The sequence below is a fragment of the Stegastes partitus genome, unplaced genomic scaffold (assembly GCF_000690725.1).
Source record: "Stegastes partitus isolate 25-593 unplaced genomic scaffold, Stegastes_partitus-1.0.2 Scaffold1534, whole genome shotgun sequence".
NCBI classification, from domain to species: Eukaryota; Metazoa; Chordata; class Actinopteri; family Pomacentridae; genus Stegastes; species Stegastes partitus.
The window spans coordinates 63,573-88,170 of record NW_007579265.1 but is presented as its reverse complement, the minus strand read 5'-3'; the positions used below and the strand labels follow the sequence as shown (position 1 = coordinate 88,170).

At 39.7% G+C, this 24,598-nt stretch overlaps 1 protein-coding gene across 1 annotated transcript; it reads left to right on the top strand.

Annotated features, from left to right (window-relative positions):
* Positions 1-659: 659 nt before the first annotated feature.
* Positions 660-20,504, top strand: slc9a8 (solute carrier family 9 member 8). Its single transcript, XM_008300396.1, has 16 exons — positions 660-1,006; positions 1,699-1,883; positions 3,183-3,263; positions 4,427-4,485; positions 10,144-10,227; positions 10,840-10,941; positions 11,149-11,183; positions 12,171-12,314; positions 15,200-15,341; positions 15,447-15,552; positions 15,648-15,764; positions 15,856-15,938; positions 16,033-16,144; positions 16,994-17,214; positions 17,767-17,913; positions 19,196-20,504. Exons 1-16 carry the CDS (start codon positions 675-677, stop codon positions 19,307-19,309), a joined length of 2,064 nt encoding a protein of 687 aa, XP_008298618.1. The 5' UTR covers positions 660-674; the 3' UTR covers positions 19,310-20,504.
* The last annotated feature ends 4,094 nt before the right edge of the window (positions 20,505-24,598 follow it).

The window sequence follows — 24,598 nt, the reverse complement described above, 5'->3', positions numbered from 1 at the left end:
ACTGTTAGAGCTCAAATACAGCCCCCAGAATATTTTATGCATACTGTATATTAACAAGTACAGTGTTGTATTGGACCGCACTTGTAGACCTAATATTTTATTTAGTAGGAAAAATCAGCACTGACATTAAGGATAGGTATAACTCAAGGCCCTACAAAGGACAATAAATGAATGATTTGGAAGAATTGATGTAAAGGCCACATGAAAGGGAGGAATACAGATCTTGCATATTGCCATAAATATTCTTTTTCTTTTTGCCTATTTCTGGTTTTCATTTCCCATCGTCCATTCATAAGCCTTAGCGTTCATCTAATATGAGCCACTACAAGGTGGAAGGTGTTTTTAGTGTTTCCTACATGTGCAGGTACTTTGCAGTTGATAGAAAATACAAATGAAAAAACTACAATATCCATAACACAGCAAGCCTAAGATTGACGCGCACTGCAAGGACTCATGGGAAATGAGGTATCCAAGAAGTACTGTAAACGTTGACATTTTGCATGCACAGGTAAAATTGGGATTTTACACTGTGATTAAAGCCTCCACACACATACACATCAGAAGTATCGTCGACATCGACTGCGTATGTGTTTTTGCTTCTTTAATGCTATTGATGCAACGCAGCTAAAGACTACAACTCCCTGCCAAAAACCGTACCCGGAAGTGGAGCCGTGATGCCAACAGATACATGGATATGTCGACATGAAATCACCAGTGTTTTTTTATTGCAAAACGTTGCTTTTGGGCTTAAAGTCAGTGGGTTGAGAATGAGCGGTGTTAGTGTTAAAGTTTTGTTGCTGTGCTTTTTGCTGTTATTCGTAAATCCGTGCGTGTCACAGCGAGCTGACAGAGAAAACTCGTTGGACGTGCATGAGAGAGATGACGACGGACAGAATGGGAAACAAGAGGGAAATACTCTACCTGACAGCAAGCAAACATTAATAAAGCATGAAAAAGAAGATAAAGTCGATTCAAACAGCCCACAGAAGGATACACAGCATGTCAGGTTTGAACTAACAAATACTATTTAACCTGTTTGCCCAATGTAGCTAGCTAGCAATAGTTTGATTGCAATGCTATGAAACAGGATACCTCTGCGTTACCTTCAAACGATCATCTAACATCTTGCTAAGTTACTTAACCACAGATTTTTATATTCACTATAGCAAAATAGACTATGTATATTCCCTTCTTTCTTCCTCGGACTCTGTTAATACATTATTGAATGAACAGATGACATGACTACTTGTATTTATTTTCTAGGAGCTATCCCACAATCAGTTAAATACACGAGTATAGACATACTATTCAACATAGTATTTACATAAACATCTGTTTGTGCTGATTCAGATCATGACTAGTCTGTAATGGATTTATGGTATGACAACTCATTGGAATTTAATAATAATAAATAGTAAATAAAATTAAAAATTCAAACTTATTGAATTTCCCTTCTGGGACAAATAAAGTATTTTTCATTTCATTCATTTTTTTCATTTTATTTCAACTCGATGTGCTATAAGTTTTCTTCTAATCTCCTATTGAATGTGATTAGTTTTGCCTAATCAAAATGTTAAACTTCAGACAGCACAAATATAAAAAACAGGATATGATAAAACCATCTTGACACAGCTAACATAGTAACTCTTAAATCTGCTTCACATGAACACACCTCTGCTTCGGACTGTCTCCTTAAAGCAAATCCAACGACACCACGGATAATTACAACAATGAGACTCTCCACTCTACAACAACTGCTGCAAAGCCGACAACCCCGGCACCCCCGACCCCCAAGCCCATTCTGCCTGTGCAGACGGGGGTCAAGGCCCAAGAGGAAGAGCAGTCCAGCGGATTGACCATATTCTTCAGTCTGCTCGTTATTGGTAGGTGGTTATTCACCATCGCTGAATATTTGTCTGAATCCTTTTTTCTTTTTTGTATTTTCTGTTGTGATCGATTACTGTCTGCATAAACTCCTTAAATTTTGTTTTCCAAGAGAAGTCTCGTTGATGCGTACAGGATAGAAGTAAATGAGTCCACCACAGGGAATAGAATTGTTCACACAGTATGCATAACTTAAATCTCAGACTGCTAATAATGGAGGGCAAATGCACAGCCACTTTAATTTTCCATTAAACCAAGTTTCCCAGTGGTGATTTAGGATGATGGAACTGGATAAAGGATAGGATGTGGTTACACGTCATAAGGTCATGTAATGCTTCTTCAGACATATAAAGTGTCCATTATGCACATTAGTTTACCATACCACTGCAAGACCATAGACCAAGGAAATGGCATAAATCATGCATGAGGTTCCTAATTGTACTCATTCCCTTTTTGGAAGTGTAAATGTCATGCTTTTTTTTTTTTCTAAACCAAAATTTAATTGTACATTTGGTTGGCTTCCTAAAGCATGCGTGTAGAAAAAGCACAGGTAATTGTTTCCTAAAGTTAATACCACTCATCAGTGGCATGACAAGATAAATAAATGAGAAACCATCTCAGAATGCCGTCTAGAAACCACACATCAGGCCTAAGTAGCACTTCCTGGAATCCAGACTGATGTTGTGTAATCTTTCCAGCCACAATTGGGCATGCTTTAAGTTGGCCAGAATTTAACATCTCCACTATAACAAAGCATTTTGATGAGCCAGTCTCTGCTGGTTTCACTGTGTCTCGTACAGTTTTTCTTTGCTTATGTATGAATTGCTGTTTACGTCACTGTGGCCTCAGTATTGCAGTCATTATGCTGATGTACATACAGGTCCATTCAGCACGCTGATTAACATAGTTGATACTTTTAATTGGTAAAAATGATCTTTTCCTGTGTGATCTAAGAAGACCTACAATCTTTATGTCATTTATATGAGACGAGTGTATCTGAACGCTTTTGCATAAAACATGTTTGCAGTTAGACCAATGTGAAATCAAGTTTGAATTGTATTTACTTCTATAATAAGAGGTAAATAAAATAAAGCTAGAAGATGAGTCTATCGTAGACATGTGTATCTGGTCTACAGTTGGTTATCTGAAGGAAAGCAGCCAGAGAAAAGATGTTAATACTGTATGATGTGGGGGGCTATTTTTGGGTTGATCTGAGTTGGTGTGACATGATTTTCTGAACATGGATGTATTTGTCCTAAATATTCATTCAGTGGTCTTTGCCCTCCCCTCTCCCCCAGGTATCTGCATCATATTGGTGCACCTGCTTATCAAGTTCAAGCTGCATTTTCTTCCAGAGAGTGTGGCTGTCGTGTCCCTTGGTGAGTGCTTCTTATATAACACGTTGCTCCACGCAGGACTCTAGATCCTTGAATGTACACTGTTTCTGTACTTAAGAGCTCTCTAGGAAGTTTTTAAAAGCAGGAATGGTTTTAGCACAGCAAACAAATGCTCAGACTGATTTGGGAGTTGGCCAGAATACTACACTTGTGCTTTTGTAGAGCATGTATAAATAATGAAGCTGATGCCTGTTCTCATGAGTTACATCTTTTACTTCAGCTTCTCTTTCTTGTGCTTTCTATTTTAAATGCAGTGTGTTACACTGAAATTCTAACATTGCTACCTATCTCTGCAAGTGTAAGTAAACATGTAAACCTTTGCAAGATTACACGACTAAATTCATTTATCTAAATCAGACTTGTGTGTTTTAATCTGAGTAAAGGCTAACCCAAAGGTGTCCATTGGCAACTGTGCTCAAAATTTAAGAAATGCTTTGTTATAAAAAGGGATTTATATTTTTTCCTGACCTACAGCTTTGCTTTTTGTGTGAGGTCACATCAGGTTGATTCTGTTTCCTGTAACTCCCGCCCACTGCCTCTTGACACGTTTGAACAGTTCTACTCACTCAAACTCAGTGGAATACATCTGTCTTGACTGTGAAGGTCTTTTCTTGCTGCATGGCCTGCAGGCTGCTCATGAGACAGAGCAGGGGGACTCTGCCGAGAAGCGATAATTCTCTGCTTACAAATCAGGAAGGGCTACTCTTCCTTCCTCAGCACTTCCTCACTCACGTCTACTCATTGTGCGTCTTTCTCTACACCGTCCCTCTTTATCTGACAATATATCTTGGTCTTGGACAGTGATTTGAAGCTCATTTAATTTCTTTTTCTCTCTCATGTGACTCTCTTTCTTTGCCCGTTACACAGCTTTGTGTTTTCCTCACCCTTTTAATTAATGTTCTGCTGGGCTCTGTAGCAAGAGAGCTGAGAGCCTGATGGGACTTTCTCAAAGACAAAACTAAGACAATGGATCTTTTATAGTCTTTGTGTCTAATTTATCCTTGAACTATGGTGGACATTTGCCAGGAATCCATTTATTTTAACAACTCAAATAGCACTTTGCTTCAGGTTTGCACTCAATCTGTGTTTTAGTCGTAACAATATTTAACGAGTTGAATTATTTTGTGTCTTCTCTCTCTTTCCAGGGATTCTAATGGGAGGCTTCATTAAGATCATTGAGTTCCAGGAACTAGCCAACTGGAAGGTATGGCTCAAATCACTGTGTACACCCTAACCCACAGCTCCTCTTTCCACACTGCACTGGCTTAAAATTCATCATTTCAAAAGCTTTGTGTGGTTTGACTTGTTTTCCATGAACAAAAATAACCACATTCCTCAACAAATGAAACACAGCGACGAATACGCAAACACATATGCAGCGCATAAACATTTTGCCCAGGTCGACTCTGTGCTGATAATGAATCTCATTTCATCTAAGTCTTTTGTTTATGCATCAAATCTGTTTCAAAACTGTACAAGAGAGCTCCACCCACTACATTCCTGGTATTCACTGTAATTTTGAGAGAAGGGATAGTGTAGAATGTGTGTAACCACTTTTCCTAGCTCTGGTGTGATGCAATTCATCCCAGTGCACATTTCCTGGGAAACCCCCAACCACCCCAGCCCAATAAACATCTGTCATGCCTGCGCTTTAGTTTTTTTTTTTCATTTCTCCTCCTGGGTCGGCCTTTCTGCTCAGTCATTCATTTCCTGCTCGCTGCTTTTTTTGTCACAAATCTCATCTCACTATCTGCACTTTGTTATCAACTTATAGTGATAGGAACCCATTCTGTGCTTGCTATCTCTCCCTCTGTGTCCCTGTGAGCCCTCCTTTTTTTTTTTTTTTCCTCTCGGTTCTCACAGCCTTTAATTAACATTCCTTGTTCTCTGCCAATGAGTGAGAGAACGAATGAACAAGAGAGGTAGAGAGAGAGATGCAAAGTGAGGGGGGAGGGAGGAAAAGAGGACAGGTTGTGTCAATGTTTCTTGCACACAGGAGCCCATTGTTTATTAGCTTGGGGGCCCCAGCATGTTGCTGAATCATCGACACTAGTAACCAGAGCCCCTGGAGCCCCTTCCTCCCTCCATCCCTCCCCCCCTATTGCCCCTGTGAATCTCTAGACAATTATCTCTGTTGGGCTTTGACTTACAGTAAGCAGCCTTTATGACCTCTTATCGCTATGCAGCTCCATAAAAACTATTTGGCGAGGCTGTTATTTTGAAGTTAAGCTAAACTAAACATCCAGTCGCCTCTTTACAGGAGCCTGGATATGCTAAGTGGTTTATAGGTCATTGAAGACTTCAAAAGACCCCGGCCGTGATGCAAATCCATTATATCTGACCTATTTGTTTTCGAGAAAGCCTTTAAGAGTGGGGCTGCATCATGCAACCTGTTCAGTGAGTAACACAGCCAGTGGCAAAACTGTAATTTCTTTTCAACTGCCCTTCTTTTAAAATTGTGCATAGACTTGTTGTCCGTCTACAGAAAACAAAAAAAAAACATGTTGACAGCATCATGTTTGTGGCTACTTTTGAGGATGGCGCCATCTTCTCCAACTGAAATCCTTCTGAAGCTGGCCCACTTGGCTAATCTAGCAAGCCTTCAGGACTGCCCTGCAATCCACCAAGGGCATACAAACCCTTCAGGCAGCAGCATCCTGTCATCGCCTGCTCTTTTTCACGACCAATCTGCTCTCTTTGCTTTTGGCTACCAACCTCTCTATCTACAGTCTTCTCCCTACAATCCAGCATGTGAAGAGATTTTTTTTTTTTTTTCCCCCTCCTCGTGTGCTTTTCTGGTACTCTTTACTGCTTTTTCCCCTTTTTCCTCATCTGCCCATCTCTCCCCTGTGCTCTGACACAGATTGAAGAAGAAATTTCATGCTGGTATGAAGTAACACGCTAGCAGCAATTTGTCTCCTTGACAAAACACAGAGAGATAGCAGGTGAATGTGTTTGCACTCCAGATAATAACCCTGTTTTCTCTCTATTTAAGTGTTCCAGCCTATACTGTATCATCATTTTTTCCCTCAGTGGCTGCAGTGGTGTGTTTTAAGCCTCTAAGGGCGGCACACATTTTTTAATAGATCTCTCACATGCCACGGAAAGAGAGGGAGAGCGACACAGGGAGAGAAGTTTTAATTGTGGTTGCAGGGGGCTTTTTCCCATGTGGTGATGTCAGTGGTTGTCAAAGTCGAGCCTCCAGGGAGCCTATACGCCGAACGAAGGTCTCACCAGCGTTCACACTCATATTTTTTCTGTTATCTCTGAACCTTCTTTTAACTGTGTTCCCTTCATCTTTGGCATTCATCTTTTCTCATTTAGTTCAAACTCTGTCTCAGCACTTCTCCGGAATATCCCCATCCGCTGCTCTCTGTTTTTTTTTTTTTTAAATCCATTTCATCTTTCCTTCTCATACAACATATATTTCTCTGCTGTCTATCAATATCGGTGTTTCTAAAATCTCATTACCCCTAATCAGTTTGCAGCTCACCGCATAGGAGGTCAATCTGGTGCATTCTGGCACAAAATCTTGTGCATGGCCAATCGACAAGAATGTAATCAATACTCAGTTAGCTGCAAAATTACCAAACCTTTTGTCCTACTGCATGCTGAAGTTTCCTTGGGCAAGACACTGAACCCAAAATTGTTCCCAAACACTGGCAAGAACCTTGCATGGAAGCTTTATCACCATTAGTGTGTGTGAATGGGAGAATGAGACACACACTGTAAAGCGCTTTGGGTACCACTAAGGTAGAAATGCTATAAAAGTGCAGACCATTTACATTTGTTCCTTCTTTTTGGCTTCTTGAAGGCATGATTTCTGCTTCATGTTGTTTTATCGCATTTAAGTTTGAAAACCCGAACCTAGTCTGACAAAAACAACAATCTAAAGATGTCTTTATAGACCCTGGTATGCAAATTGGTTTCTGACATATTATTAACAGAACAATTAATTATTTAAAAAAATAGCTGATGTTTTTATTGCTAATTATTTTGGCCCAGAACATCCATTTTCAGAGATGCTCTGGTTCAGGTCCAGACATTGGCTTGGCTACTCAAAAGTTTTGGCAGCATTTTCCCAAAGCCTCTGATGGTCTGTATTTTTCTGCATCCATCTTTCCTTCTATCCTGATTAGTCTTCCAGTCCGTGTCAAAGAAAAACATCCTCACAGCATGATGGTGCATGCTGGACTGCCAGGATGTTATTAATGAGGTGGTGCTCAGTGCCTGGTTTCCCTCTCACACGGCATTGGGAACTGTGGCAAAATAGTTCGATCTTTGTTTTAGCTGACTAGAGGATTTCGCTCGTCGTGGTCTGAGAGGACTTCAGGTGCCTTTAAGCAAACTCCTAGTGGGTTGTCATGTGCATTTGTATTGATGGATGACTTCCCGTAGGTCAGTCTACTCTGAAAAGACCTGATTGGTGATGTGCTGCAGCATCGGCTGGTTTCCCATCTCAGTAACTTAACAGTGGATCTCTTTTATAGTTAACACTTGGTTCTTGATTATCTGTATGACCAGAGCCCTCTGTCTCCGATGAATTAAGTTAGCTGATCTAGGAAGACTGTTGGTGGTTCCAAATTTCTTCCACTTGAGAATTATGGAGGCCATTGTGCTTTTGGGGATTTTCAATACTGCAGGAATGTGCTTGTATTCTTCCCCACGTTGGTGCCTTGACACAATCTTGTCTCACAGGTCTACAGACAGTTCTCTTAAACTCATGACTTGGTTTTCACACTGACATGCACCATCAGCTGGGAGACCCTATATAGGACAGACCCATGGCTTTGCTAATTATACCCTCTGAAACTGGTTAGACACAGGTGGACTCCAGTCAAGTTGTACAAGCATCTGAAGGACCATTGATAGAAGTAGGATGCACTGGAGCTCAATTGCTAGTGTCATAACAAAGAGTCTGAAAACTTATGTAAATGGGTATTTCCATATTTTATTTTTAGTACATTTATAAAACATTGTAAAACTCTAAAAGTCTGTGCTATGTAATTTTGGAGAATTGTGTTTAGAGTGATGAGAGGTAAAATGTAAATTGAATCCATTGTGATATGAGTTTGAAACGACAAAATGTAGAAAACCTAACACATGTACGCTGTATCTGCTTGTTTAAATCAGTGTAGATGAAAATGCTGTGTGTGCTCGTTCAGTCACTAAATTATACATTCCATGTGTGGCAGTGAAGTATGCGCATTCATACGCCAGGAGTACAGTAAATGTCACATTGCAGTGCACACTTTGCCCACCCTCTTGTGTCTCAGGTGTTATTACATGTTCCCGAGCACCTGGTCTGACAGGAAGCATCACACTGGAGATAAAAGTCAAGAAAAACCGGTAACCTGGAAGCGACAGTTGACTTTTACTTTTATCTGAAATTTGAATGCAATAAAAGGGCATTGGTTTCTACTCCGACATGCATTCTTAAAAGCCTGTCTTCAACGCTCGACCTATTTTTAAGAGCTTGTGGCCATAATAATGTTGACTGGTATTGATGAATTTAACATTAATGTCAACGCCTTGACAACCAAAAGTCTTTGTATGTTTTTTAATTAAAACTTGTTATATCGTGTTCTTTCTTCTGTTTTCTCATCTCTCACCAATCGTGTCATACTCTTTTAGGTCTTAGCCCTCAGGAATTAGATAGGGGGGAAAAAATCTAAATTCGTAAATTATGAAACTAGTTATATCGCATTTTTGAGCTTTTATTTCACCGGTAGCACTTCAAATTTCTGCAGATACCATGGCAAATAGTGAATGATTGTAGATTTGAATTATGCTTGTGAGAAGAGAATAAATCATGTTCTTATTTGGCTCACCTCTCAGCAGCTATTCATTGCTAAGCTGTTGCAATACTTTTAGGAAACCCACATCAAACGGAGACGTAATTGTCTTCATGTCCATCTGCTTGTTGGGGTTGTTGGGGTGGAGATTCGAGCTTTACCAGCTGTCAGTACTGGCTTTTATATTACAAAGACTGAGATTGTTGACTGGGTGGATTAGATATGGCCCTGCCTTCTTCTGTCTTTCTGACAGAAACGACTGCAGTGCCAGCCAAGGCCCAGAAATAAAACGTGCACATGAACATTCACTCGTGCATACTGTGTATTGACGTTTACATGACTTGTGTAGATTATGCACAGAGCACACACACACACTCGCACGCACACTGGCTGATTGCAAAAGCACATGGTGCATCATGCACAGACACATCAGCTGCCAGAGCGTAATGCATGGGCACATGATGCCTATGCCTGCTCTGGGAGGCTGTCCCATTTAGCTGAGAAGCAACAATGATTTCATTATATTGCTGAAATAATCAGAGAGCTAAGGTCACTGGGATACTGCGTGAGTGTGTGTGAGTGTGTGAATGTATGAGAGATTCAACGACTTAAACATCAGACAACATCCGAATTTGTTTTGTCAGATAAAGGACTGTTGTTAACAGCTGAGGCATGTGCCTGCTGCCCCCCCCCAAATCACCCCTCTTCCGTGTGTTAGGTCGGCTGACGGTCACTGACTTTCATCAGTCGGATGAATAAAGGGGAGTAGTTGCTCAGGATTGTGTAATAACCACAAACACATGTTTTATAATTCAGTGCTTAAAAGTACTATTAGGATTTGTGCTTGGATTAAAGACCATTTGTGGGCTTAAAACAACCCAGTTCAAGTCGTAATCGGAAACCAGCTTCACACTATAGGGACTTTTCATTTTCCTTGTGCCTCATCAGTTTGTTAGCCACTTTGCTTCTCCAACCTTCTCTATCAGTTGCCTGTCTACTGCAGTTTATCTTCTATCGAAATGTGTTTTTTCTGATGTATTATATGTGTCTCTGTCCTTTTCTAAAAGGAGGAGGAAATGTTCCGGCCCAACATGTTCTTCCTTTTGCTTCTGCCGCCCATCATCTTTGAATCTGGATACTCTTTACATAAGGTACGGCAGAATGTGTGTACGAAGGTAGCTCCATTGTGCTCATTAAGAATTTTATATACTTAGAGGTACAGTACAAATCACAGCATGTTTTCATACAGGAAAACTGACATGATCTAAATGTGCTGAAACAAGAATCACAGACACCACTGCCAAACAAAAAAAAGGCATAATAATAATATGTGCTGAAACCTGTCTAGTACTTTAGAAATGCAACCATGTACATTTCACAGTGAATTAAGACCAAAGCATAAGCAGCTCTGCTCTCTGTCAGTTTTGTGCCTCCTGTGTTGTTGATTTTGTTTGTGTTCTGCGTTATTCAAATGCAGGACATTATTCATACATTATACAAAACTTTAACATGAATCCAATGCAAAAATGACCTTAATAGGCTTTTGTTTGTTTTTTAAAAAAGCAATCTTTCAAACACGATTGAAAAGGCAACAGTCTTTCACAACGCTCACAGCATAACTGTGACTTTATTTTTCTATGTACCTATACTGTGCCCTACTTTTCATTTTTAGTTCTGGCACCATGTTATGTAACACTATGTTATTTTAAATGGCATACTACTAAGCCCAAGAATTCTTAAGCTGTGTGTCCATGTATGTTCAGGGGAACTTCTTCCAGAACATTGGCTCCATTACCCTCTTTGCTGTGATTGGCACAGCTATCTCTGCCTTCATCGTCGGAGGAGGTATCTATTTCCTCGGCCAGGTGAGGATTTTAGCCATCAACAACTGTGGCGTCATGAGGGCCTATTTAGAGAAAGTGTGTGAACTTGTTCATGTGTCTTGATAAAAATATTTTTGGTTTGCTTTGACTTTACTGAAAGAATTTCTCTTCTCATGTTGCTATAATAAGATTTCCTTGTTGCAACTTGTAAAAATGTATGTCTTTGTGGTTTGCTATTTTTTCCCTCAGGCTGATGTGATCTATAAGATGACCATGACTGATAGGTGAGTGTTGGCCTTCCACTCTAACCAGCATTAACTAAAAATCTCTTACACTCCCGTGTTTGAATTTATACCTAACCCTCTGGAGATTTAATATTTGTTTTTTTCAGCATTAAATTACTATTTCTGTTCAAAATTACTGCAAGGGAAATTGGATAGTGGTATTCTGTAGTCATGTCACCCACTGACACCCACTGTCTACTGTAAGGTTAGAAAGGCCTAAGCCCTCTGTAATTTAAGAGTTTATCTTTTAGTGAGTTCCAGACAGCAGGATAATCCGGCTGCCAGAGATAGCTGACAGAACTGCAGTATGTTACTCCACACCCATGTGTTTTTTTAAGAGTAACTCGGGGTTATTATATGTTATCCCTTGTGCACCATCAACACGAGTATGAGTGTGCGTCTTGTGTTCAAGCAGGTCTTTCGCCTCTTCATTTCCTTCTCCAACAAGGATATGTTTTCAGTCTAATTTGTCTGTCTGTTTGTGTGTTTGTTGGAAGGATTTCCCCGAAACTACTTAGCAGATTTTCATGATATTAAGGGGAAATTCAGGGCATGGCCTGAACACGAAGCTGTTAGATTTTTAAAGGAAAAGTCTCAAATCAGTGCTGGATTTTTTGTTCCAAATGTGCTCTTTCTGTGCACCCATCTCTGTCCACACAGAGTTCTGTAAAACATTTTAAAATATTTTTAATTGTTTTAATCCCTCCTACTGTAATTGTATCTTTTTGTTATCAATAGTGAACTTTCCCCACTGTGGGATTAATAAAGTTATCTTTATCTTTATCTTTATATAACATGTTAAAGGTCTGTACTTCCTTGATAGGTGCTGTCAGTACTTTCTTTCAACTTGTTTGAACATATCCTGTCTTCATTGTGTTTGTCTCTTGATTTTTTAGTTGATGAAAGTGTGTTGACTCCTGCAAAAGTAAATATTTTTTATCACTGCTAAACTTCTTCTCTTTCTTACTTCCTTCTGACTTTCTGTAGCTTCGCCTTTGGCTCGCTGATCTCTGCTGTGGACCCTGTAGCTACCATCGCTATATTCAATGCACTCAATGTGGACCCAGTCCTCAACATGCTGGTGTTTGGGGAGAGCATCCTCAACGACGCTGTCTCCATTGTCCTTACCAAGTAAGAGTCTAGTTTCTAGCCACTCTCTCGTGGCTTTTTTACTCTCCCGCACATTTACATTTGTTTATGCATGATGTTGACTTTCACCACAGGCAACCTGAGAGATGCAAAGAGTCTGCACGCGCTTTCAAAGCATCAGATATACATAACTACTGCTGTCAAAATATTGTACGCACAGAGGCACGTTTCAAAGTCTTAGGTACTTGTTCACTCAGAATGTTAGGTCCCTATTGAGGGCCATTTGGATCAAATTAACGGAAGGAGGTCGGTGATATAATATTCCATATTGGCCTGGAAATTTAACTCATTGTTTAAAAGGAGATTTTGAACTTTGTAGTATGGAAGTTCAGAATAAAGTCTGTAAGAGACATTCAGCAGAACAAACCAAAGAGTATAAATACGGATCTATAAACCCTCTTAGAAATAGGAACAGACAGACAATTACAAACATGCTTGAGAATTATCACATGCTAGGTGTTAGTTATCTGTGCACTGATGGATATAATACAGACATGAACTGTTAACAGCAGTAAAAAAAATAGGCTTCAAAAGAGGATAGTAACACCTACCCATAGCAAAGGCCATTACCGAGCATATTGGACTAAAACTCTCCTAACAGCTTTAATTTCTTTCCGTCGTGTTACTGTTTCCCAGATAGGCATATATACAATATGTTTCCATCAGATTTGAAAACCGTTTTCTTTTTTTTTTTTGACACAGACGCCCAATTTCACTCTGAGGTAGCTCAAAAACAAGAGAAGGAGAGAAGAGAACTTGAAAATTCACAGAAATAGCTCCAGATGGGATTTTAAATTATAGGAGGACCAATAAGTTTATTGAAGAGGTATAGGTATTATTACTGGGAAGAAAAATTACTCATATTTATGTTGCGGATCCGGATAAAATCACTGGACATGGCTGGTAATATTAAAAATACTCCATCACTTTTTTTTTTTTTTTTAGAAATCAAACATGTCCAAAAGGGGCTTTAGCTATCTATGGAGGAAGGAAGGGTAACCAGCATGCTCTCTTATGTGGGTTAGCTCTGATCAGAGTTTGCCAGACAAACGCTCATTGAACAATGCAGTGAACCCCAGTGTGATTAGACAAGGGGCAGGAGGAGAATACAATCCGTATCCTATTTTATCTTCTTAGACCATAAAATATTATCATTATAAAGTACTTCCTGGCTAAAGTGCCAAAAGGCCTGGCCTAAAAGCAAGCCGCTTGCCATCGACTGTAATGTTCATGTTGTATTCAACTTTACAGCAGAAATAATCATGTTCACGCCCAGTACATAAACTGTCCCTATAGGTAATTTCCATGCATGTGACACCTGTAAGGCTTCAATTGTGAGGTGGGTGCAGTCACAGTACTGCCCAACGCCCAGAGAAGTTTGCATGGCCTGCCTCAGCTTCACACTGGCTCCACCTCTTTGTGTATTTTTGGATTAGCTGGGCGTTAGACACAGTCAAGTGCTGCCAAGATGGCAACGGCTGGCAGCTACCACACTGAGCTTCCAAACTGCTGTTTTGGAAACCTATGGTTGCCGTCATGGACTGTTTGTCTATCTTACAGTTGATGTGTTTATACACTTGGGATGTGGGTGTATTGTCAACAACATCTTCTAAATGGAAAGTAATGGTGACCTTACGAGTCTGGATAACATTTATGACATGCAGAGATTAACGTCATAGCAGGAACTCAGCTTCCCAGTAATTTGAAGGAAATAGTCGCTCTGACGTATATGTACCAGTAACTAGTTTCTCTAAGCTCTCTGTTGACAGAAGGTACGGTCTATTCAGACTATTCCTCCTCCATAATTGTTTATCAAGTTTTTACTGTATCAGTAAACCGGCGTCCTCACCCACCAAAACACAGACAGAAACCTGACGGACAAGTTTGACAGAAACGGTTTGAAGGGCTCCCTTGTTTGTACGCGTCACTGTCATTCTATCTTCTGTCGCTGTACTCACTTTATTGCTGCCTTATCTCTCCTACTCACAACCAGCTAAATGTGCAAAGTGATCTCAAGTGTCTACATGCCCCCGTAGAGTAAATGAGAGCATGAATAATAGATGGACTGAACAGCCCTGGCAGTTTGCTTGTGGTTAGCACCTCACAGAGTGGCTTTCTTAGAAACCTACTTTACTATTTGGCCCAGCCTTTTATAACAGTCACGCAGCTAATACCTCTGCTCTGGAGATTGTTAATACGCAGTGAAATCTGATTATTAATGTTACTGTGCTGTCTGGCTGTTTGTTTTGATTATTAGAATTATAAATAGGATTTACACTGGAAGTAGACTGTCTGTGTTCCCACTACATAACTAATTATAAAACATCCAAAGTGCTGTTTTTTTTGGTACAACCAAGATGATAAATCATTTTAGCTCAAGTCAAAGCTGAAAGAGTAAATCAAGAGTAAATATTTAGTTTATTTTTCTTGCAAATTACAGATGTTACTATAAATGCTGAAGTTTATTGTTGCCTTCATTGTAGTTCTAAAAGAAATGCTGCTCCTGAATGTGTAATTAGATGGACACGTAGCTAGCAAAAACACTATAATGTGGCTCACATAATATCCAAATGTATCCTGTGTGGCTCAGTGCCTTTTGTATTTCTGTTCTGTTTCAGCTCCATTAATTCACTGAAAATGGTGATATGATACAGCCAATCTCAGATTAGCCAACAGGATTTTGATGGTGGGATTACAAACTGTAATCCACACACACACACACACACACACACCCTGAAACACACACCCTCTTTTTTTCTGGTTTATATTCTCAGTGATGGAGTGGTTGCGCCCTCTAGTGTCCGATTCAAGTATTACAAGTCAGAATGTGTAAAAGTGATCCTCTGGCTGTTTCTTGTGTCTTTCAGCACTGCAGAGGGTTGCTTTTCCCGCTCAGACAACTCCATGGTCACGGGTTGGGAGACTTTCCTGCAAGCTCTGGGTTATTTTCTTAAAATGTTTTTTGGTTCTGCTGCCCTGGGAACCCTCACTGGACTCATCTCAGCTCTTGTATCCAAACTCATTCTCTAGACACGTTTGTATGTACTTTATAGTTGTGTGTGTGTGTGTTTTCTTCTGGTTTGGCCTGTTTAAATTCCATAACTCACTGATTAGTTCCTGAAACACTTTGACCTGAGGAAGACGCCGTCTCTGGAGTTTGGCATGATGATCATTTTCGCATACCTTCCCTACGGCCTGGCGGAGGGAATCAAACTGTCTGGTGAGTGCACTTGACAAGCAAGCACATACTCTCATTGTGATTAACTAGAATTTTCTATGTTTGACTCTCTCCCATCTGTTTCTCTCCACCTACAGGAATAATGTCCATCCTGTTTGCGGGGATTGTGATGTCTCACTACACCCATCACAATCTGTCCCCTGTCACCCAAATACTTATGCAGCAGACACTGCGTACAGTAGCCTTCATGTGTGGTCAGTGAATTCACACTTAACCTCCCAATTCCCCATTTGTTTTTAATTTCACGTGAAGTTTTCAACACTATTTCCTAAATTTTCTCTCCAGAGACATGTGTGTTTGCCTTCCTGGGTCTGTCCATCTTCAGCTTCCCTCATAACTTTGAAATATCTTTTGTCATCTGGTGCATAGTAAGTGCTCAATCTTCAGTCACTTAATCTGATAAATAGCGTTCGTGGTCATTCCCGTGATCTTCAAGTGTGACAGCTGTTGTCGTCTCTTTAGGTCCTGGTTCTTCTTGGCCGGGCAGTGAACATCTTCCCTCTGTCATTCCTGCTGAACTTTTTCAGAGACCACAAGATCACACCCAAAATGATGTTCATCATGTGGTTTAGTGGTGAGATGACACAATGAACCTTTTGAATGTTGGAAATTGCTGCGTGCGCATCTGCGAGTACAAAATAGCAACAACCTACAGCTTAAACAAGTAGTCTTTCGAGCAGCAGGAAATTATTCTACAACTGTTTGACAATTGCTTGTAATTATTTAGAATTATTATTTTTTATCGTCTGTTGAGGTTCGCCTCTCAAAAAGCAGAGTTTGCTGTTTTGCTGCATTGTAATCTTAGAAGTAATTATGATTTTGATCAGACCAAACAAATGCTTCAAAGATGCCGTTTCTTGGCTCTGGAAAACTTTGAAGGACTTTTTTAATTGCTTTCAGATATCTTACAGATGGCATACCAGCAGGCCAAATGTAGTTTACCATAAATTGTCCCACAGCGCTGTTACATATGGAAACTACATCTGGTTCCTGAGTTTGATAAACCCCACCCACAACCAGACAGAAAACAGTAAAAAGTAATTATTGGTTGACTTTAGTTTGGAATGCAAAATTTACCCCTTTTTTTTTCTTCTCTATTTTCTTCTTTTGTTGTAAAAATGATAGATTAGTTATATATTAGAATTTGCAGATTAATTGATGCTGAAAAGAGTCAATCATTGCTAACCTACATATATCAAAAACAGACAGTGAAACAGTTGAAGCAAATGAAGCAAGTGTCCAGATTTCAGTTTACATAATATATGTTTGAATTAATCCTAACTGACCTAAACCAGGAAAAGTTTAGTCTGATTTAATGTCAGACAGTGAGGAAAAATAAAAAGGTTCTATGTCTTTTTGCACAGTGTATGTAAACTGTTTGTTTCAGCTGTATATTTTGTCATTTTAATTTTCCTTTTGCTAGGCTTGCGAGGTGCCATTCCCTATGCTTTGAGTCTTCATTTGGGCCTGGAACCTATTGAAAAGCGTCAGCTTATCGGCACCACCACCATCATCATCGTGCTCTTTACCATCCTCCTCCTCGGGGGCGGGACAATGCCACTCATCCGCATCATGGACATTGAGGATAGCCAGTCACGGCGTAAGAACAAGAAGGACATTAATCTCAGCAAGACAGAGAAAATGGTAATTGATGAAGCTCTCTGGCATCCCACACACACAGACAGTTTTTTGTCCACATTGATGCTCGCTGTGCCATCCTCTCATGTGCCATCAGGCTGTTACTGTTCTCTTCAGAGGGAAGAACATCAAAGGCTTGATTGTGGTTTGTGTGAAGGACAATCAAGGAAAGGAAGGAATCAGCAGGGAGCAAAGCACTCTCATTAGACAGATGCACACTTGGAAACTCCTGAACTCGCACAAGTTCAAATAAACCCAAACAACTGATAGTGTGTTTAATGTTTTGTATGTATTGTATGTAAAGTGTTGGTTCCCAAGGTACCAGCAACTTAGATCTATCAAATCCCCTTTTTTTTTCCTTCTGGCAACATGCTCTCTTTTATGTAAAACCCTTTCTGTGGTCCCTTTGCTCTTCATCTTTGTTCCTTCTGTATGTAATCTCGACTCCACCACCACCGTTGCTGTCCTTTTCCCTGCATTCACTTCCATCTCCTCAACCTCTGCTTCATTTGTGTCATTTGTTTGACACCTTTCTCTCTCCACGTGTTTTCTGTCCAGGGTAATACGATTGAGTCAGAGCACCTGTCAGAACTGACAGAGGAGGAGTATGAAGCTCATATCTACCAGAGACAAGATCTGAAGGGCTTCATGTGGCTTGATGCTAAGTACCTTAACCCCTTCTTCACTCGCAGGCTCACCCAAGAGGTAAGAGATGGGAGAAAGAAATCCTCCAATAATGATATAGTACATGTCTCACAGTACAACAGCCACACAGTGAGTTTTGTTTGTTAAGGTTATTAATAGTTTTGTTGATTCTATAACTGTCATTAAGTGTAAGTCATATTTGGAAATATATTGAATATCTGAGGCCCTTTTTTTTTTTGGCACCAAAAAACTTAAGACCTGCACTGAGGTTTTACTGAAAAGAAAAGCAGCTTTGCAGAAGATGACCTGTTTGGGCTCATGCAAAATGTATTCTAAGTCATTTCTGTTCAGAAGAGCAAAACATGAGAGGGAATGGAATTCAATAAAAATGTCTGGTGCACCTAATTTATCTCTGCTGATTGACCACTTGTGCAGAAGACACTGTCTTGAGATTTAATGTCTGGGAACAGCAGGTGTTTTATTGCGTTTGCATATATGGAGAGAAAACTCCTATTGCATCTTCAAACAGAGAAGAGAAATATTGAACATTTGATTTGGTGGCAGCACTGACGGATGCTGCAACAAATGAGGTTTTACCGTTTAGCATTGCAGCACAAGACAAAAAAAAAAGTGGATATGCAGCTGTTTATAGTCCAGTGTATTCTGACTGCAACCAATAAAATCACCAAATAGGCCTGTGTGGTCTATCTCTTCTACTTGTGCTATTGGAGTTTGAAAGCTTTAGCTAAAGTGTCCACTAATCCTCGTTCAGCAAATGAGCCAACAACATCCGGCTGTTTTAATCACAGACAGACAGCTCTGCATCAGATTTCTACAAACGCTCTTTACAAAAATCTTACAAAAAATAAAGTGTCCGTTGTATTTAGTCATTTTGCAAATTAAGAGCATCTTTTAGTATTCAGTCCCTATTGTTGCCTTCAAAGATGCAGCTGTAAACTAGGGCGTTTTTAAACTTTTGGTAAATTGGACATAAAATATGCTGCCTTTTAGTACTTAGTTTTATGCCACTTGTGTAGTTGTAATTATTATTTCTGCCTCGCCTGCTGGTGCACAAATCATAAACAATTTATGTTATTTGGCAAAGAAAGACGTTACATGCTCCGCCAAACTCAACACAGTATTTTATGTAAAAATCGAAACCTCTCCCAGTGTTAACAAAAACACAACATTAGGAGCCAAGTTGGATCTCACTGCAGGGCAACAGTATTCCAAAATCTGCCATTTTTTCTGCCCTTCTGCGTGTTAAATGATTTTCTGCACGTTCATGTTCATTCTTGCTGATGTGCACATTTTTTTTGCGTGGTTAATGTGTATTTGACAGGACCTGTTACATGGCCGGATTCAGATGAAGACCCTGACCAACAAGTGGTATGAAGAAGTTCGCCAGGGACCATCAGGCTCTGAGGATGACGAGGACGAAGCAGAACTTCTGTGAACACTTTTGATTCATTTGAAAACAAGGAATGGACATTGTGTGTCCTGAGCCATGGGTGTGTGTCTGTCTGTGAGGACAGGCACTCTTTTCAGTGTCAGTCACATGCACTTCTTTGTTGTTCACCTGCCACCAAGCGTTTCAGTCAGCTACCACTGTGGATTCCCGCGCACAGCATTAGAATGTGTCAAGTCATAATCCCAGTAAAAGTGGATTTAACAATTCTAACACTGGATGACGAAAAATATCTGTGAAAGATTATGTTTGTTTTGAATGCTGTATTGTTAAATGTGAAAGAAGCTGACAGGATATTGGATTGTGTGCTCCGCCAACATGCTGAGCAGCACGCAGGGGGTTTTGTTGATCCTGAGGATCTTTTCCAGTGTGTTTCTGTTATGAAGGATTAGGTCTGAATGGAAAGCAGCGGGAAGCTGTGACAAAAATTTTCTATTTAAAGCAATACTAGAGCACCTTTTCACCTTTTCTCGTCACATTTGTAATGCCTATTGCTATGTGGCACTGGCTTATTTAAGGTCTGCGGGATGTTTTACTTTGTGTCATGGGAAGGATGCAACACAATGATGCGACAGACTCAGATTTTGAAGGGGGTTTAACACCAAGTTTGTGTGTCGTTGTATTGATTTAATTCTTCATGTGTCTCTACATTTGTATTCATTAATGGTTCAGAGTTAATTTACAGAAAAACACATATATTCATACATATGTAATGAAGATAAAATACAAGTGATGAAAGAGCTCCTACTACACCCCCCAGCAACTCAGCAGCAATGAGAAATGCAGAGTTTAAACCAGTGAAACATGTCAGGCAAAACGATTAATTTTCAAAACACCGAAGAGCTAGGTTACAGGGGAATAATTATGCTGCAGAAAATTGCTTTCATTTCCAAGTATGGCTCCGGTTTGGTTCCACAAAAATAACTTTTCTATATTTATGTTCATTCTTCGTTGAGGGTACCGCGTATAAAGTGGACCTTGAAATGGTCCTTATGTGGTGGCCACTGTGGATTCCTCATTAAGACGAGCACCAATGAATGTGGGATAACTGGCAATGTTCTATTAATGTGATTCTTTTTTCTATTAATTTATAAAAATGTTTATGTGCTGTTTGTGGGATAATGGCTTTTATACAAGCTCTGTGAGTACCACAGAATCTATAATAAATCATATTGACATCCTTTCTGCACTGAATACTTGCTTTAATGAAAGAGGAGCTGCACCTCCAGAGAGAAAAGTAGTTGCTCTGAAAAGAGAGCACGTGTCAATACATTTCTTTATAAATAATGCTACTACTAATGTGTGCTGGGTTGTAGAAAAGCAGAACTGAAAATATAGTACATGCTAGATTAAAATAGACTGTTTCCTGTTTTCTCTTTTAATAAACCTCTGATACAGAAGATTGACAGTCCAGTCTCACACACCCTGAATAAGACTTTGATAACTAAAGATAATATTTAAGATTTCTTTCTATATGAGTTTCAATGAAAACTATTCAGTGCTCATTTGGATTTTTTTTTTTTTCATTTCATAAGCTGCATGAGCTAATTAGTTCATAGATTGTACTAAGTGGGAGGTTATAATGTGTCTGGCTAATACAGGCAGCCAGACCAGTCCTCAAGAGTAATTAGAATACATAAAAAGGTTAATGCATGGTCCTGCTGGGGGAAAATATCGTGTAACCTGCAGTCAAAGCACTCATGTCCAGCCCTGAGGAACACCAGCCTGCCATACCCTTGAAATGTCCCATGAGATCTCATTAGGCATATTGATGAAGAGGAAACAGTGTTAAACTGGATGAAGAAACCAATATCACAATCTCCAAGTCTGTGCTATAATTAATGCTGCCAGTGGGTCCACATATATCTCAGAGCAGAGCACGTCTGTGTGAAATGGGAGGATTTTCAGGGAACGATCAGAATTTTTATGAACTGTATCTGCTATTTATAAACACTCTTAGCTGTCACGAGAGAAAAGGTCATCCTGCCACGCATAAACCAGAGTAAATGGACGTCTATTTCTAAAATCATAGAGCCGACTGTTTGGATGCGTTACATATCGTTTCGTTTTGTTTAATTCGCTTTGTGCTAAGTTCAGTTTATGCCACGAGTAGATTACATAATATGTCATCAAAACTGCATTCCTCTGCTGAACACATTTTGTAATAGAAATGTGCAACCAGTAGGGGGGGGTTTAAATCCACCACATTGGTCCCTGAAAAATGAACAATGCCAGATAACAGTGGATAATAGCGCTACGTTATTTTCTGTTCATTATCCAGTGACACCCAATAACTCACAGTCATAATATACCAAAGGAAAATGGCTAGATTACCTTTATTTTACTGCATTGTATGAGCTGGTAATAATGAATATAAAATCACTTCAGCCATAACTGATCACAAAGCATGGACACGCTGTATTTCCACAGTTTTCCTGTATTTCCCTTCATTTGCCATAATTGTAACATTGGGTCAAAACAGTTTTGATATCACTGTTATTTCTTCCAATCAAAATCAGTATTATTGGCCAAGTATGTGAACACATACAGGGAATAAGTTATAAAATAAAACACACATGCATTTAAACTGATACATACAATTACAGATATAGTATAGTTATTAACAATAAATACAGGCTTATTGACACCTTACACACATGAGGTAGGTTGATGATATAAAATGGCACAAAGCAGTGTTTCTGGGATGAGATATGCGATATACAGCATGTACCCTGTAAACCATTTTTGTGATTTCAATAGTATTTTACTGTAATATCTAACGTCACGCTGTAAGGTGGCGCATTTGGTTAGCACTGTTGCCTCGCAGCAAGAAGGTCGCCGGTTCGTGTTCCGGTGGGGGCACCGGAATCTTTCTGCGTGGAGTTTGCATGTTCTCCCCGTGCAGCGTGGGTTCTCTCCGGGTTCTTCCTCCCACACAGTCCAAAAGCATGTTGAGGTTCATTGGTGATTCTAAATTGTCCGTAGGTGTGAATGTGAGTGTGCTTGGTTGTCTGTCTCTAAGTGTAGCCCTGTGATAGACTGGTGACCTGTCCAGGGTGTCCCCTGCCTTCGCCCTAAGTCAGCTGGGATAGGCTCCAGGCCCCTCACGACCCTAATGAGGATTAAGCGGTGTATAGATAATGGATGGATGGATGGATCTAACGTCACATACTGTAAAATGTTTCTGCTATAAATAGAAAAAAAATGCGGGAAAATATACGCGCTCTGCTGTAATTTTCCTCTACAGGATTGCCAATTAGAGTAATTAACGTGCCTAGGAAAAAATGACTCAATGGCAAGAGAAATGCTTTTTTGGAACTCAAAGTAAACAGGCAACGAAGAAAGAAAAAGCTGTGCCATACCATAATTTCATGTAAAACTTGAACATTTTCAAATATATTAACTTGTTGTCAAGTTGAATAGTTTGCTGTCTTACAAAAGATAGCTGTGAACCTCTTAAAAATAAAAATACAGCAATGACTAATCATGCTGTAAATGAGAAAAGTGTTCTATTTGGATTGAACAAATTTTGTCCCTCAGGATCTATTTTTTTGTTTGTTTTTTAAACAGGTCACAGATTTCTATTAGAAATTGCAAGAAAGATTAACAAATACACGATGAGCCAATAGAACCGATTCCCTGCCAAGCAGCAAATGTAATTATCATATGAGTTTGCACAGGTGACAAATGAATATCTCACACTGGCACGCTGAGAGCTCCTGATTATGCACATACGCATGTACTTGTATATTCATGTAAACATGCATGCGCGATGAAATTCACATTTAACGCTAAGCCTGAGGATGACAGCAGGAGATTTCACTGATTAACATGCCCAGCTTCTGAGATATGATACTCCTCTCTGAAATCAAAAGCTACAGATCAAAATGAACACCTGTGGACTCTTTGGCACACGAGTCCTCATCCCAAAGGGTGAGAATTAATTTGACTTAGTGCGCGTCATCATATGTGAGCTGCGGGAACTAAATGAAGATGCTGTGAAATCTATATTAAAACAGCAGCATGTAGACTGAGGAGAAGGATAGTTTCATATACTTTAGTAGACCGGTGCATTCAATCAAAAACATCACAGTAACTCAACAAAAGAAGTCAATAGTTTAAGTGAGCAGTTTAACATTTTGGTGATGTCATTTTTTTCTCTCTTTTTTATGGGGGGTGGATAAGAATGACGCCACTTGTTTGTAAAATAAACCCAAAGCTTCTCTGAGCAGCACATTAGTTCAGCACAAACACTGAACACAGAAGGATCCAGCGAGCCCAGTTCTGTCCAAAGTTAACAAAATCCACCTCGAAAACTCACAGATGAATCTTGTTTGTACCAAATCACAGTGAAAGAACAACAGTTTTTGCTGTTTTACAGCTTTTTTGAGTCAGAGAACTTATGAAGTCGACTTCAAAGTGAACTGTCCCAATGCTTCCAGCTGCCCCCGGTGATCCTCAGTTTTCTTTTTGTAGTTTGGTAGCTTTTGTATTTTCTCTAAATAATGGGGGGGAAAAAACATCCCAAAAGTGCAGACTGGAGAGTTCACACTTTCAGTCACAGGAATGAACAATGTGTTGTATCAGGTGTGCGTGAGTGACATTTTATTTTACCAGCAGAAGGTTTATTGTCCATCGTTACAACAATGACTAGAGGCGTTGCAGAATACAAATAGTTTTAAGATTTAAAACCAAATAACATACAGTAAAATAGCAAACTTTCTCTAGCCCTAAAAAAAAGAAGCAAACTAACAATGTTTAATTCATTAAATAAGAATAAAGTAGCAGCCAAGTGAACAAAGAAAACACTGCAAGTTAGTTTAGTTTCCAAGGCTTCAGAGTACGTGAGCAGCGATATCGTTTGTCATGGCTGCGTGGTCAGTCTGCATCGTGCTTGCAATTTATGTTGCTGTTACAAAGCCGTCGCTGACTGTGTGGGATCTGAAATGATTACACTCATTTAAACAAGCTATGTGACACACAAGAGGGATGCCTTATTTCTGTTGTCCTTCCCTCTATATTTTTCTTTTTGGGATGAGGTGCAAATTTAAATGCAAATCAACTTTAAACTAGAAACTTTCTTTCTTTAAACAACTGCAGAGACACACTAGTAACTCCTCAGGGCTGAGACTGAGCACCTCTATGGCCCTTTTCGTGCTTTTTAAAAATAAAACACAAATAAGTATACATAAACGCAGGATTTTTTTTCTCTTGCAATACTGCAGACACATTGATAGCAAAGCTGAGTGGCAGCTTTATATCCAGCCGTCTTAATAC

What these genes read in the sequence shown, in the direction of transcription:
- slc9a8 (XM_008300396.1), top strand. Translation starts at nt 675, where the DNA reads ATGCCAACAGATACATGGATATGTCGACATGAAATCACCAGTGTTTTT. An exon ending in GGAGGGAATCAAACTGTCTG is followed by an intron (nt 15,553 to 15,647) that starts GTGAGTGCACTT and finishes CTCCACCTACAG; the next exon opens with GAATAATGTCCATCCTGTTT. An exon ending in TACAGTAGCCTTCATGTGTG is followed by an intron (nt 15,765 to 15,855) that starts GTCAGTGAATTC and finishes TTTTCTCTCCAG; the next exon opens with AGACATGTGTGTTTGCCTTC.